The 16,245-nt window shown below is 41.9% G+C and overlaps 1 protein-coding gene across 8 annotated transcripts in view; it reads right to left on the minus strand.

Moving 5' to 3' along the window:
* The window catches only part of spast (spastin), a 48,046-nt gene that overhangs the window by 19,453 nt on the left and 12,348 nt on the right, over positions 1-16,245 (minus strand). For 4 of the 8 annotated variants that reach the window (XM_008125729.3, XM_062974655.1, XM_062974661.1 and 1 more), the window contains one exon: positions 4,238-4,333. The exons of the other annotated variants lie outside the window; for them this stretch is intronic. In XM_008125729.3, coding sequence (XP_008123936.2) covers positions 4,238-4,333 — 96 coding nt within the window. The remainder of the gene's footprint in view (positions 1-4,237; positions 4,334-16,245) is intronic. 8 annotated transcript variants of the gene reach the window in all.

Raw genomic sequence — 16,245 nt, forward strand, 5'->3', positions numbered from 1 at the left:
TATATTCTTGTTATAAGCAATGTAATTTATATTCTTATGATAAACAATGTAATTTCTCCCTACATCAAAAAATTTCCCTAGTACAAAAATCTCCTATAAGACTACAAAAATTATCACTACCAATTCCATCAGCTGTGTTAGTTTTTCCATCAACAGTTGATAAGAAAAAACACCACTGATCATCCATCTGTTGTAAAATCGTGTAAATATATTAACTCCATGGCATACAGAAACATTTAGTACTCAAGCTGCTTTATCATAATACCACTAGAGCATTCCTAATGCCCTGAAGGTGTTTTGGCCTTCAACTTTAATTATCCCTGGGAGGTTCCATGTTTGGAAAGGCTGAACCACTTCATAACAAAATAATGGAATTATCTTGTAATGTGATAAGAAATTTTGCTACTATTGGTCACATTGCAGGAGTGGCTGAGGCTGACAGAAGCTTCTAGTGAACCTAATAAACTTAATAGCCAAGGTTATATCTGAACAAGGTAGTGCCTAATTTAACGTTAAGTCTCTTGAAAACTGCACTGTTCCAGATTGAGACACAGCATGTAAAATTATCTCTATAGCATCCAAACAGTATATGTTTTTAGACTAAGAAAAAGAAACAAAGCTAAAGGTGGATACTGCAAACTCAACATGGACCTGATTATATCCTTTTAGGAAGCATTATCACGAGCAACAACCTGTACCACCTCACATGACAAAAAGTAACAATATTTATTAGACCAGAATAAAATAGATATATGGTGTGGTTTATTTTATGCTAACCTAGTCATAGTTTAATAACTTCAGATTTCAGTCTTTAAACTATCACAGAATCATAGAGTTAGTGGACTCTAAGGACCATCTAGTTTTAACTCCCAATCAGTAGAAGAATATGCCATTAAAGTACACCTGAGATGTGGGCACCTGACATCTGTTTAAAAGGTTTAATAAAGTTCTGCCCATCACCTTTCAAGAGTATAAATCTTTAAATGAAAAGATCAAAGCTGGTATTACAAAGTATTAAAGAGAAAATTACACATTTAAAAAAACAACATCAGGGCTAACCTACTTAAAAGTTTGCGTCACATTTCAGTTTTAAAAATATCAAGATGGTTGTTGAAGCCACTTAATAAAAGTAATAACTGTGTGGCCAATGCAGGCATGGACAAACTCCCCCCCCCCCCCCAAAGTGTTTTGAACTTCAACCCCCACAATTCCTAACACCCGGTAGGCTGTTAAGAATTGTGGGAATTGAAGTCCAAAACACCTGGAGGGCCGTAGTTTGCCCATGCCTGCAGTATAGCAACCAAACCTAAAATGTAAAAGACACTGTAATTTCAAAACCTTGGAAAACCAAATGTCTTTGCTAAAAGACTGCAGTGTACAAACCATGTGAACATTACTGGATTTAAGACACTGGGTGTGACAACAAAAAAGTTACCACCAGTTCTATTTTCTTCTTTATTCTAAAAAAGCACAGGCAGAATGATGTAGGACAATATAGCCTAATAAAGTCACAAGATTCTAAACAATTTTGCACTTGGAACAGCACTTTGTAAGAGCTAATGAGACTCTTTAAGCACTTGAAAGATACATTCCTAAAAACTATTCCTAGTAAGCAGCTATACTTAAAATTCTGTTTTCTGGACAATATTCAAGAAACAGCCCCATTAGAAGAGGATGAATACACATGAACATTCAGGAAAGAGTGCAAAAGGCATACAAGTCTCATTTGGTAAACGACACTCCATGTTACAGAACTGGATAACTAAATGCCCATATACCCTATCCACTTAACAATTTTCAAATCTGTGACTCCTGCATTAGCCACACCAGTCAGCATTTTGGCTAAAGATTTTGGCTTAAATTAAATTAAAATAATTAAATTAATCTTTTGGCTTAAAAATGCAATAAGCAGGGGGTTTTTTTTGGGGGGGGGGTGATATTATCTGAATAGGCAAGGATATATTTTTGTCTGAATACAGAGTAAAATGAAAAATTGTCCAAGATTTTAGGGTCTTAGAGAACCACCAGGACGGCTGTGGACCTCAAAACTGAACTGCAGGGGCTGCATGTGACTCACTGGACCAGACTTATCTCACACCTGCATTAAGGTGATCGCAAAGCCATCCAGAAAAGATTGATTACCAACAAATCATCTTCCAAGAGGATTCCAAAATTAGAAAAATTACACGTCATTTTATGCACCCTCTCACTGTCCATTATTGATTCTTAAACTGAATGTATAAGATGCAGAGTTGACTATTATCGGCATAATGGTAACCTCCAAAATTCTAGTTGATTTCACTCTAACAGTGCCACATGGATGTTCAAGAGAGAAGTGGACAAGAACCAGCCCTACAAAATTACATAAACAAGTCTCAGCATAAATACAATCTGTCTAAGCTCCAATTCATCAATATCACCTTCTGAAATCAGCTTTCTAGCTAGTTAGAACCACCATAATACTATGCTCCTAACTCTTCACTCCAGAGAAACAATGCCGTAAGATATCGTATTACTGAAGGCTGCTGAAAGATCCAGAGGAATTTAGAATATGTTTAGAGACAAATTGTACATATATATGGCTTTAACTTGTTTGTTTTTAAAGACATTGGAATGGTTTCTTTGTTTAATAAGATTATATCTTATTTCAATTGGTTATAGTTGTAAGCTAGAAGTGTTTTAACTATTGCATATTTTAACATGCAGGGAGGCATGATTTATTTATTTATTTATTTATTTACAGCATTTATATTCCGCCCTTCTCACCCCGAAGGGGACTCAGGGCGGATCACATTACACATATAGGCAAACATTCAATGCCTTTTAACATAGAACAAAGACAAACAAACATAGGCTCCGAGTGGGGCTCGAACTCATGACCTCCTGGTCAGAGTGATTCATTGCAGTTAATTGCACTGGCTTGCTCTCCCGCCTGTGCCACAGCCCGGGCCCTGTTGTCTCTCACAACATTATTAATTACAGAACTATTCTCAAGAGGTGCCTGTGTTTCCTTATTTTATAATATTTTATAATACTGTATCAATGTAGATTATTCCTTCTATGCAATTAACTGTGTAGCCTAGAACTAGAGAAATTGGTTGCTATTTGAAGATACAAAAGAAACAGGCTAATCTTTTGCAGTGAGAATCTTTGGTTCACAATTCCATGTATTCAATCTTCAAGCTCAAAACCTATAAACAAGCTGAGCATCACTATTCCTAAATGGGTAAAGTCACACACTGTATGCCATTCTCAAACATTTTGAGATACTGAGCTAAGGCTAAAAATAGAGTATTTCTGGACAAAATCTACTAAGCACACACTTAAAAAAAACTTTATTTCCATCTGTGTAAGAGCAGCAAAACAACAACAAAACCCCTAATACACCGGATTTCAAAACTAAAAATGTTTTGAAGCTAAGCTCACATTTTACCTACCAGTAAATCTGCACACTTGACAGTACATTTGCAATTAATCCAAAACATCTATTAAAAGATTATATATGTGGCTAAATAACATCTCTCTACTGGTCTAAAATAAAGAAGAGATGAAAACACCGAGGATACAGTATCTATGTAGTAATCAAGTTTAGTTAAAATAGTTAGGATATGCCTCTATCAGAGTCCTTTGTACTTTGTCATCTCAGTTATTTTCATTTTTGGTTGAACAGGTGCTAGTTAAAATTAATTCTCAAGCATACACATTGATATATCCTAAGCATACCTAGCAACAGCATCAACAACAACAAAAAATAATCACCCACTTTCTCTAATAGAAGTTATATAAAATGCTTTGCTGTTTTTATTTAGATTGGATTATCCTGAGTTTTATATCCTATCATTTAATGCCCTACACTTCACAACCATTTTTGAAATATAGTATATTGGTTCATATTTCATGATACTGCATTTTAAAAGGCTATATACACTGTTTTATTTTCAGTTCAGGAAATTATCTTTTAAAAGCATTAGAAATTTTAGAATGCATTAATGGCATGCCTTCACAAATAATTAATTTAGGGTGGAGAAAAATTTAATGTACAACAAAAGAAGTTTAGCAAAAATAGTGAGACAAATTTGAGGATCAAATGCACTTACTTATACATAAACCTTAAAAGGAAAACATTTAAAAATGGATTATCAGCACACAATTTAGCACTGCATATTTTATTTGTTTTTTTATTAGACACTGGTAGATATCCCCCTACTTATTTAGGTGCTGGTAAAACCAAACCCACCTGACTGGAGATGTCCATTGCGGCACACCAGGTTAGTACTGTCACTATACACTTCCATTTGCGGCTTGGGGATTTGCTTAACTGCCTGCATCTTCTCTATGCAACAAAACAAAGGGGAAGGACAAATAAAAAACAAAAAATGAACCAATGAGAGTTATGTACACTAATCACACCAAAATGACTTTGCCTTCAATTGACTCGACATGGATTAAAATTACAAAGCGTATGTCTAATATGTAATGAAATAACAAGTACATCTAATTAAGAAATACTGTTTCTATAAAAAAGTCATGACCTGCAGTCAATAACTGAATTAGTCAAAAGTAACAATGAATGAAGTGGTGGGGAATTTTTAAATGCAGTATATTTACAATCACCAGTCTCCATGTCAAAAAAAATCTGTACATAAATGTCTGTAACTGTTTGAGCCAGGTGATCTTTGTATTAGGCTTTTCTGGGAAATATTTCCATTAAATGACATTTGGTTTAATTAAGATTCATCATTAACCCCCGTTGACAGTTAGACACCTTCAGCTTAAGAAACTTCAGGAAACTTCAGTATATATTTGAACTTTTGAGTATTGTAATACTCAGAACTACACAATTACACAATTATTACATATGAAAGAGTAATAAAGTCTTTCTGCAATTTCACAGGTCTAGTGTGATTATGAGATTATAATCTGCAATTTCTAATTCCTCCATGCTTTGTGTTGGTTATTATTCATTATTCATCTGAAAAAGATGAATATATTTTACTAAATATTCTCTTGCACTTGACAAGTTATAACAGTCTTCACATTTAATTAATATCTTCTAGCACAATTATTTCAGAAGTGAAGCCAACATCCATTTTTTTGGACTCTTAAAATATAAACACATCTATGGTGAAAAAGCGATAGCTATTCATTGCGTATCTGTTTCATGAATTATATTCCATAATTACCGCTTTTTCACCACCCTAAACTAACAGGTCTTAAATGAAGAAGTTTACAGTATTTGTAATATGAGTTAAAACACAGATTCGTACTTAAGCCTTTCCTAAAAATTCAAAAATGCCCAAAATTTCTATTTAAATAAGTTGATGGTATTTCATTGTACTTATGCTATTTCCTAATTCTCTTTAGTGAAATGGGTGTTCCTCAAAATACCATTACATCTAAAAGAGATATACTTGCATGAAATAATAAGGATTACAATGAAGCATGTGAAAACATTTGTACTTCCATTCCTTATAATTTTCACTCTCTATCCTCCTTTAATGTAACTACATATCTATCTCCAGGCTATAAACTAACTAGAATCATTATCACTGGGGTATTAATTAGAACCAGGAAACCGGAACAGATCTGATATATGCTTTAAAAGCCCAGAAAACAAGACAAATTGCTGGTTATTCTCTTTGAAGCCATGCACAGTTTACAACCTCAACATGTATGGAAGTGTAATCTCACTCAAAAATTTCCCACATGTGCCAAAAATGTTCTTCAAAGGAACTGGGATGGATGACTATGGAATAGGTTTAGCTGTTATGCCTCACTTTATAAATCTCTCTGTCAATGAAATGTTGCCTGGTACGAACAGCAATATCATTTAGACACCAAGCAAAGACCTTTTCTTCCCACCCAAGCTTTTACTTCGAGGTGTTTTTTTTCCTGCTTTGATCATTTTAATGGCATATGTACTGTTTTTACTATGTTTTACTAGATATTGTGAACTAACATAGAAAGGCAAATGGAAATGTTTCAGTTAAATTGCTATACCTTGGTTCTCAAAAGTTTTGTATTGGTTTTGCAATATTTAATCAGGAGTGATTCCAAGAAAGCAATATATTACCATATTTCACCAAATCTAAAGTTCCACCAAATGTAAGACAGATTCCATTTTTGAAGCTCCAATTTAGGGGTGGGTGGGGGTGGGGAATAATTTTTTAGAATTTCTTTTGCACGCATTATGCCTTGTTTTTTTTCAACACCACATTGTAATGTAATCTTTCCTGTAGGGTGAAGAGGGAATGTGAAGAAACTTGGAAGTCATCATGTCTGCATCAATCTATTTTATTAACTCTATGGGCCAGTTGTGGAGGTAGCGAAGGAAGGAAGCCACACCTAGCTCAGCCAGATCTAAGCAGCCATTTGGGCTGAAGCCCCTCCTCCTCCTCGTCTCTTGGGGTGGGGGTAAGACAATTAAAAAAAAACTGGATCCATTTGGAACTGGGATCTTTTCTTTCCTGCCTCACTTGGAAGTGAGCTAGTTTAAAAAACTAAGCCATCATCAATTGTAAGGCACATTTTTGGACCTCCTTAAACAGAAAAAGATATGCCTTAGATTGAGTGAAATGTGGTATTTTGCTTGGACAGTTTTAGCAGATTTGGAGTATTCTTTTAAAAAAAAAGGAGAGAGAAAAGGAAAAATCTATTTGTATCATAGCCAATGACAATAAACCTGACCTTATCCTGCTCACTCAAATTAAAATCATATATGAATTGTTCCGTCTCAGCAGTAGAATCAGGTGTTAAAACTAAATCAGGGTTAGAAGGATGGAGTGGCCATGGGGAGCCCTCTCAGCCCAGTAGTAGCAAATTTCTATATGGAATACTTTGAAAAACAGGCCCTAGAAACAGCACCAAAAAAGCCAACTGTTTGGTTCAGATACGTAGATGACACCTTCACAATTTGGAGCCATGGAGAGGAAGAACTCAGCAAGTTCCTGGACCATCTTAACAGCATCCACCCAAACATCCAATTCACCATGGAAAAAGAAAAGGAAGGAAAACTGCCATTTCTAGATGTTCTGGTCATCCGCAAACCCAATCAACAATTGGGCCACACAGTTTACAGAAAACCTACACACACAGATAGATACCTTCATAAAAACTCCAACCATCACCCAAGTCAAAAAAGGAGCACAATCAAAGCCCTGACAGACCGTGCACAAAGAATCTGCGAACCTCACCTCCTCCAAGGTGAACTCAACCACCTAAACTGGGCTCTACAGGCCAATGGATACTCCACCACAGACATCAGAAGAGCTGCAAGGCCAAGAACAAGCCATGAGAGTCAAGACAAAGATCCACCCAGAGGAAAGGTGTTCTTACCATACATCAAGGGAACTACTGACCGCATAGGCAAATTGATGAAGAAGCACAACCTACAAACTATCTACAGACCCACAAAGAAAATCCAACAAATGCTACGGTCAGCGAAGGACAAGAGGGATCCTCTCTCCTCTGCAGGAGTCTACCGGATACCATGCAGCTGTGGACAAGTATACATAGGGACCACCAAACGCAGCGCCCAAACAAGAGTCAAAGAACATGAAAGGCACTGCAGACTTATTCAACCAGAGAAATCAGCCATAGCAGAGCATTTGATGAACCAGCCTGGACACAGGATACTATTTGAGAACACAAAAATGCTGGACCATTCTAACAACTATCATGTCAGACTACACAGAGAAGCCATTGAAATCCACAAGCATGTGGACAACTTCAACAGAAAGGAAGAAACCATGAAAATGAACAAAATATGGCTACCAGTATTACAAAACTCCAAAATCAAAACAGTAGATGGGAACCAACACAATGAGGACTTGACTGAACAAAGGATGCCCCCAGGCAAGGGACAAAACATTTCCAATGCCAATTAGGGTGATTAACTGAAACACTAATGCTGGCTCCCAGTGACAAAGAACTCTTGCCACACCTTGGACTATACACAGATATATATTCTTTCCTTTCCTTACTTAGTTTATCCATACCTCACAACCTCTGAGGATGCCTGCCATAGATGTGGGCGAAACGTCAGGAGAGAATACTTCTGGAACATGGCCACACAGCCCGAAAGACATACAACAACCCTAAATCAGGGTTACTAATGAAAGTATATCACCAACTCCAGTATTTCAGATGGTTAACTTTTAGATATTTAACAAATCACTTTAAAGCCATATTAGCAAACTCCCCAAATTATTATTATTTATAGCCCAATTTTTCTCTTCACAAAGAGACTCAAAGCAGTGTTTTACAGTTTACCAAACCATAAGGCACAACCTGTACTTTCCATGTTCTTCTTTAAAAAGCTATACACTGGCTATTACCAGCATATGATATACTACATTTGATAACTATTGTACTTCCACAGTGCTATCTTAACTACTTACAAGGTGAACTAGCTGCGCAGGGAACAGATCGGAGACAATATAGTTGAGTCAAACAAGAATTTATTAACTGACAAGAATTTTAGACTTTCTCTCCTCCTGAGTCTCACCACAAAGTCTTTATGAGGAGAGGTAAAGTTTTTGAGAGATAAGCATAGTTCTGGCTGAACAGATGCTCTTGAATCTTTATTTCTTCTTATTGTCTCCTTCTTGTATTCAACTGTATCTAAGATGGTCTCAATATTTAACTCTGACTGGACTTGAATACAGCTCCGACTGGACGTGCTATTTTGTAGACCTTCTGGCTTTCCTCTCTCTTCACCTTCCAGTCACAAAAGGCTAACTCTTCCAAGAACCAGAAGTACCTTGCCTGAGGCTCTGCTCTTGAGGGAATTCTTTAAGGGGTTGGGTGATGGAGGCTTCAAATGCAAAGGGTCTGTTTAGACTAACCCTCCAGAAACTGTACATAAAATATTAATCTCTCTAACTAAAAAGGGCTTAACTCATTCATTATTTCATTCATTCATTAGGCGATCCCTCGACGTTCGAGGACGATGGTCTTCCAACCTTGGTATCTTGGGCGTGTGTTCTTAGGTGACTGAAGAGACCGATTCTTGACCCGCATATTCTCCCGCAGTGAGGACATCGGTTTCCAGGTGGAAGGCGGTCCCGGTCGGGGTTAGCTTGACGCTCCTTCCTCTTGGCACGTTTCTCCCTTAAGCCCTCCGTTCGTGCCTCTTCAAACTCCGCAGCACTGCTGGTCACAGCTGACCTCCAATTAGAGCGCTCAAGGGCCAGGGCTTCCCAGTTCTCAGTGTCTATGCCACAGTTTTTAAGGTTGGCTTTGAGCCCATCTTTAAATCTCTTTTCCTGCCCTCCAACATTCCGTTTCCCATTCTTGAGTTCAGAGTAGAGGAGCTGCTTTGGGAGACGGTGATCGGGCATTCGGACAACGTGGCCAGTCCAACGGAGTTGATGGCGTAAGAGCATCGCTTCAATGCTGGTGGTCTTTGCTTCCTCAAGCACGCTGACATTTGTCCGCCTGTCTTCCCAAGAGATTTGCAGGATTTTCCTGAGACAACGCTGATGGAAACGCTCCAGGAGTTTGGTGTGACGTCTGTACACAGTCCACGTTTCGCAGGCATAGAGCAGGGTTGGGAGGACAATGGCTTTATAAACAAGCACCTTGGTCTCTCTACGGATGTCCCGGTCATCGAACACTCTCTGCTTCATACGGAAAAATGCTGCACTCGCAGAGCTCAGGCGGTGTTGTATTTCAGTGTCGATGTTGACTTTTGTGGAGAGGTGGCTACCAAGGTAGCGGAAATGGTCAACATTTTCTAATGTTGCACCGTTAAGCTGTATTCCTGGCTTTGCAGAGGGATTAGCTGGTGCCTGTTGGAAGAGCACTTTGGTTTTCTCGATGTTCAGTGAGAGGCCGAGCTTCTCGTATGCTTCTGCGAAGGTGTTTAGAGTGGCTTGTAGGTCTTCTTCTGAACGCGCACAGACTACGTTGTCATCAGCATATTGGAGTTCTATAACAGATGTTGTGGTGACCTTGGTTTTGGCTCTCAGTCTGCTGAGGTTAAATAGCTTGCCATCTGTCCGATAGATGATTTCCACTCCGGTGGGAAGCTTCCCATCAACAAGGTGAAGTATCATAGCGATGAAGATGGAAAATAAGGTGGGGGCAATAACACATCCCTGCTTGACACCTGATTCAACCTTAAATGGGTCACTTTGGGAGCCGTTGCTGTCCAAGACTGTTGCCATCATGTCATCATGGAGGAGCCGCAGGATGTTCACAAATTTGTCAGGGCACCCGATTTTTTGGAGGATGGTCCAGAGAGCGCTGCGATTCACTGTGTCGAATGCCTTTGCAAGGTCAATGAATGCCATGTACAGAGGTTGGTTTTGTTCCCTGCATTTTTCTTGGAGCTGTCGAGCAGTGAAGATCATGTCCACTGTTCCTCTGGAGGGGCGGAAGCCATTCTGGGATTCTGGGAGGGTGTCTTCTGAGACAGGGAGAAGGCGGTTTGCAAGGATTCTTGCGAGGATTTTCCCGGCGGAGGTTAGAAGGGAGATACCACGATAGTTCCCGCAGTCTGTTCTGTCCCCTTTCTTGAAAAGGGTGATGATGGTGGCATCCTTGAAGTCTGCTGGGATTTTCTCGGTCATCCACACCTTTTCAATAAGCTGGTGGAGTTGTTGCATCAGCTCAGGTCCACCCTCTTTGAAGATTTCAGCGGGAATCCCATCAGGTCCGCTAGCTTTGTTGTTTTTTTGTTGGCTGATGGCATTGCTGACTTCTTCCAAACTAGGCAGTGCTGCAAGCTCATCCCTGGTTTGTTGTTGCGGGATTTGTGAGAGGGTCTCTTCGGCCACATTGGAGCTGCGATTCAGCAGGTTCTGGTAGTGCTCTTTCCAACGTAGTGCAATTGATGTTTTGTCCTTCAGAATTTTGGTTCCATCTGATGAGCGTAGGGGCTGTATGCCATGGTTTCTTGGTCCATAAATGATCTTTGTGGCTTTGAAAAATCCCTGAGCGTCATGGGTATCTGCAAGGTGTTGGATTTCTTCAGCCTTCTTTGTCCACCAGATGTTCTTGAGTTCTCTGGTCCTTCTTTGGACCTCGGCTTTTGCACTGGCATAGATCTTTTTCTTGGCAGCACAGTTGGTGTCTCTCTGCCATGTTTGGAAGGCTTTCCTTTTGTTATCAATCAGCTGTTGGATCTCTTTGTCGTTATCATCAAACCAGTCTTGATGTTTCTTAGTTAGGTATCCAATGCTTTCTTCGCAGGCTGTGATGATGGAGGTCTTCAGTTTGTTCCAATGTTCCTCAACATTTTCGGGGTGTTCTGTGGGTAGATGATCTTTGAGTGTTGTTTGGAGAAGGGCTCGTTTGGAGGGCACCTGAAGGGCTTGGGTGTTCATTTTTCGCCTTGTTTTCCTTCCTTGGAGTCTGCGTTTGGGGACGATCTTGATAGCCATCGTGGATCGGATTAGCCTGTGGTCTGTCCAGCAGTCATCAGTACCTGTCATGGCTCTTGTGAGAAGCACATCGCGGCGGTCTCTGGCACGTGTGATAACATAGTCCAGGAGGTGCCAATGCTTTGACCGAGGGTGCTTCCATGATGTCTTGAGCTTGTTTTTCTGGCGGAAGAGCGTGTTGGTGATGACAAGGTTGTGCTCTCCGCATTTGGTGAGAAGCAAGATGCCATTCGAGTTGCTGTTTCCGACCCCGTCTTTTCCTATGATCCCTGGCCACAGGTCAGAGTCCCTTCCGACTCTTGCGTTAAAGTCCCCCAGGAGGATGATTTTGTCCTCCTTAGGTATCTCCGATAGGATGGTATCCAGCTGACAGTAAAATTTTTCCTTGATGTCTTCGTCAGCATCTAGAGTTGGTGCATAGGCGCATATGATGGTTGCCTGTTGGTTTTTGGCAAGGTTAATTCGGAGGGTTGAAAGTCGTTCGTTGATGCCAGTGGGTGCTTCAGTCAGGTGCTTCACCAGGTCGTTTCTGATAGCAAAGCCAACTCCGTGTATTCTTCTTCGCTCTTCTTCAGGTAGTCCCTTCCAGAAGAAGGTGTAGCCTCCCTTTTCTTCCTTCAGCTGCCCCTCTCCTGCTCTCCGGGTCTCCTGAAGGGCTGCTATGTCGATCTTGAAGCGTCCCAGCTCTCTTGCAATGAGAGCAGTCCTGCGTTCGGGGCGCTCGCTGTCAGTGTTATCTAACAATGTCCGTACGTTCCATGTTCCAAAGTTCATTTTTCTTTTTTGGCCGCAGAGTGGTGACCCCTCTGGACGCGGCAGTCCAGTCAGGGTAGGAGAGGCAGACTATGTTTAGGGCACCTTTTCTAGCCCCTTCCCCGTGTGGGGTGAGCAGAGCGGATCCTAAAAAGGGCTGCTCAGTCATGGATACAGCTGCCGGACTACTCAACTGCCTCGGTCCTTGAGGTAGAACGACTGAGTCCATATCCACCGCCCATGTGCCAGTCTGTGACTAGGGGCTTCCAGATTTCACAGTCCTGCCCCCGTCGCCACTCGCTGATCGCCATGGGACTTTTGTAGGTTTGTTTTTATTTTTGTTGGAAGACGCCTGTGCGTGATTTTTTTTAATGTGTGGAGGTCGGTGCACGGCCGGTCAACACACAGTCTTCACAGAGTGAGGTTCCAGCAGTGGTGTGGTTAACACAACGACAGTGGCTTCTCAGTCTGTTGCAGCCTTCTTCCGCCTTCACAGCCGTTGTAACATGTACCATGTTATCCTCCGCCTGCTCCGCCGTTGAGGTCTTTGGGTCTTCGGATTGTGCTTGGTCTGGAACCTCCCCTGCGGCCACTCCTGGGAGTGCATCACTCCAGTGCCCACAGGTTCATCGGAACACGCAAGCCCCCTCACCACGGCAAGGTGACAATCCATCGAGGGGGAAAGGGGGGGGGGGGCTTAACTAGGAGTAAACAGTAAGGGTCTTCATGGGGCAAGACAACTATGCTGAACTTCTATAAAAATAAAGCTGCATGGATTTTTTTTCAAAAACCAAAACAATTAATTCCAAATGCTTGCTGTAACTAAATATGGATCCAATATTTGAATACAATCCTCAATTTTAGGCCATAGACATATGTACCAATCAACTTGATACTTATTAGTTTAGAAGATTTTACTCTGAGTAGAGATGCATCATCTGTCACCATCTGCATTTCTATCTATGAACCATTGCAACAAATTTTTCCAAGACTCCACTGGATTCCTGTGGTACCTTAGACTTACTACTGCACTCTGCCATAACCAGGGCCTAAGACAACCCAAAACCCACATCTCAAGAAGGAGCCAGAATGATTAGACACCTTCATGAAAACAGCATATCTAGCAAATCTGAATCTATACTCTGAACAGGAAGAACAGCTCCCACATGTAAGTGGAGGTGCTAGCTGGCTGAAGGAGGAGACTGCCATTCAAACAGAATGCATACTACATGAAATAGTGTCTTAGGTTAGCATATATGTTTAAGTTTTCATTCTTGCCATTACCTTCTTTTAAAAAAGGTACCACATTAAATAGCTATGAAATACAAACTTACACAAAATGTAACAGAAATTCAAATACCACTTCTACTCATTACCTTCCACTTAGTTTAGCAATACTATGTAAATATTGATCTAAGCTATCTTCAACATGCAAAACAGTTGAGCACATATCTTAAAACATGGCTTTGGAAAACTGTAGATATAAGTAGGAAATCCAATTAACACTTTCCCACACCTATAGCCAAACACACACAGGACAAGATAGTGGAAAGGAATAAAATCCAACTCCTTATCATGTCAATTTTGACCCTGATTTTTCCTCAGGTGAGAACTGAAAGCTTAAGAAAACAGAGGGAACAGAAAGTAAAACCACAGACCAGATGACAGTCTATGTGCAGTTTTATCCTTGCACACACACTGTTCTCTTTGCACTTATCTGAATGTGTTTCAATTGGGATTAATCTGGGGCTTCACACAATAATAAATTATGAAAGCAAAAAGATGGAAGAGGGAAATAGCATTACTTTTTTCCCTATTCCCTCATGCATGAAGACTCCATCTCCATCAAAGCTATAGTCCACCTTTTTTACTCCCAGCTGTGAGGCCAGAGTGAGGCTTTCAAAATGTTTCTGCACTGTAATTCCCAGCACTCCTCATCATTGGATACTTTGACTAAGGCTGTGGGAAGTAACTTCCCAAGAATACCTAGAAGACTGCATTTTTTTCACACAAAATTTTGGCCTACATTTTTACAGGGAAAACAGTAAAAATCCATGGAAATACTACATAAGCTCTCACATGAAGTAATTTTACTTTCTGTAATGGGTGAAATGGTTTTTATGACAAGGTTTTACTAATTCAAGGCCCACTGCATGCCCAGTTATTGTGCTTCAAGCAAACTGACCGTGGAAGGGAAGAGGGGAGTTCCTAACGCTCTTGGCAGTTCTATCTTTTCATTTACTATTCCTTCCCTTCTTTTAGGCACTTCAAAACCAGATGAGGCTGGGCTAGAAACACACTAGTCAGCCCATCACATTTGGGAGCCTCCCTTTTTATTCGCTCCCTCCTGAACAGTACCGAGACTGACTGGCTTTAAGGGAAAACATTGCTGTGGAAACTAGACATTTCTTCAAATTTCTTCAATTGAGAAAATAAAAGTTCTTTTACAAATGGGAGAGTGCACTTCCAAAGAAAGCTCACTTCTATACACACATATGCTCCTTCCACTATTGATGTGATATAATTCAACATGTCTTTAGGCAGAATACAAAAATTCAAACTTGGGAAAAATGTATGCATTATAGCTTTATGTTTTATATAGTACCTTTACCCTCAACAGAAATTTGAAAATACTAAGTAGTGCGATGGATTGGAAATGACTAAGTCTTAATTACAGCCAGGGCCGGTCCAACAATGGAGGCCGTTTAAGCGGCCGCTTCGGGCGCACGTCAAGGGGGGCGCTGTTGAGGCTCCCTCTCTCACTCCTCGGCCCACTCGCACATCTCTCGCACTCGGCCCACTCGCGGCCCTCTCGCACTCGGCTCAATCGCGCCCCTCTCGCACTCGGCCCACTCACGCCTCTCTCACACTCGGCCCACTCACGCATCTCTCTCACTCGGCCCACTCGCGCCCCTCTCGCACTCGGCCCACTCACGCATCTCTCTCACTCGGCCCACTCATGCCCCTCTCGCACTCGGCCCACTCACGCCTCTCTCTCACTCGGCCCACTCACTCCCCTCTCGCACTTGGCCCACTCACGCATCTCTCTCACTCGGCCCACTCACGCCTCTCTCGCACTCGGCCCACTCACGCCCCTCTCGCACTCGGCCCACTCACGCATCTCTCTCACTCGGCCCACTCACGCCCCTCTCGCACTCGGCCCACTTGCGCCTCTCTCTCACTCGGCCTACTCGCGCCTCTCTCTCACTCGGCCCACTCACTCCCCTCTCGCACTCGGCCCACTCACGCATCTCTCTCACTCGGCCCACTCGCGCCCCTCTCGCACTCGGCCCACTCACGCCTCTCTCGCACTCGGCCCACTCACGCCCCTCTCGCACCCGGCCCACTCGCGCCTCTCTCGCACTCGGCCCTCTCGCCCTTGCAGCCCTCTTGCCCCTGAACAAGACCTGAGGCCAGGCCTCTGGGCCTGCTGCTCCACCTGCACCCTTCCTGGATTCCTCCCGCAACGCCCGGCAGCCCTCCGTGGCTGGAAGGAGCTCTGGCAGGTCGAGCAGGCCTGTGCCCCTGCCATGCACCTCCTTGGGGACCCTCTCAGCCATGAAGACGGGGCAGGTAGGAACCCGTCCCTGTTCCCAGCATTTCGCCAGGCATGTCTCCAGGGCAGGCCTGGGCCAACTTGGCAACTGAGGGGGGAAATGGAGAGGCCTGAGGCTGGGTTGCTGCAGGTTTTTCAGCTGCCTGGCCATGTTCCAGAAGCTGGAACATGTGGGCCTACTCCTAGGATTTATAGTTTCCTAAGGCCCCTTCTTCACAGCCATAGAAGACAGATTATCAAGGCAGATAATCCACATTTTCTGCTTTGAACCAGATTATATGCATCCACACAGCCATATAATCCAGTTCAGAGCAGATAGTCTGGATTTTATATGGCAGGGTATGGGTTCTTCTACATAACCATATAATTGAGATTATGAAGGCAGATAATCCAGGTCATATGCACTGAACCGGATTATATGCATCTACACAGCCATATAATCCAGTTCAGAGCAGATAGTCTGGATCTTATATGGCAGGGTATGGGTTCTTCTACATAACCATATAATTCAGATTATCAACGCAGATAATCCACATTATCTGCCTTGAA

The sequence above is a fragment of the Anolis carolinensis genome, chromosome 1, assembly GCF_035594765.1.
Source record: "Anolis carolinensis isolate JA03-04 chromosome 1, rAnoCar3.1.pri, whole genome shotgun sequence".
NCBI classification, from domain to species: domain Eukaryota; kingdom Metazoa; phylum Chordata; class Lepidosauria; order Squamata; family Dactyloidae; genus Anolis; species Anolis carolinensis.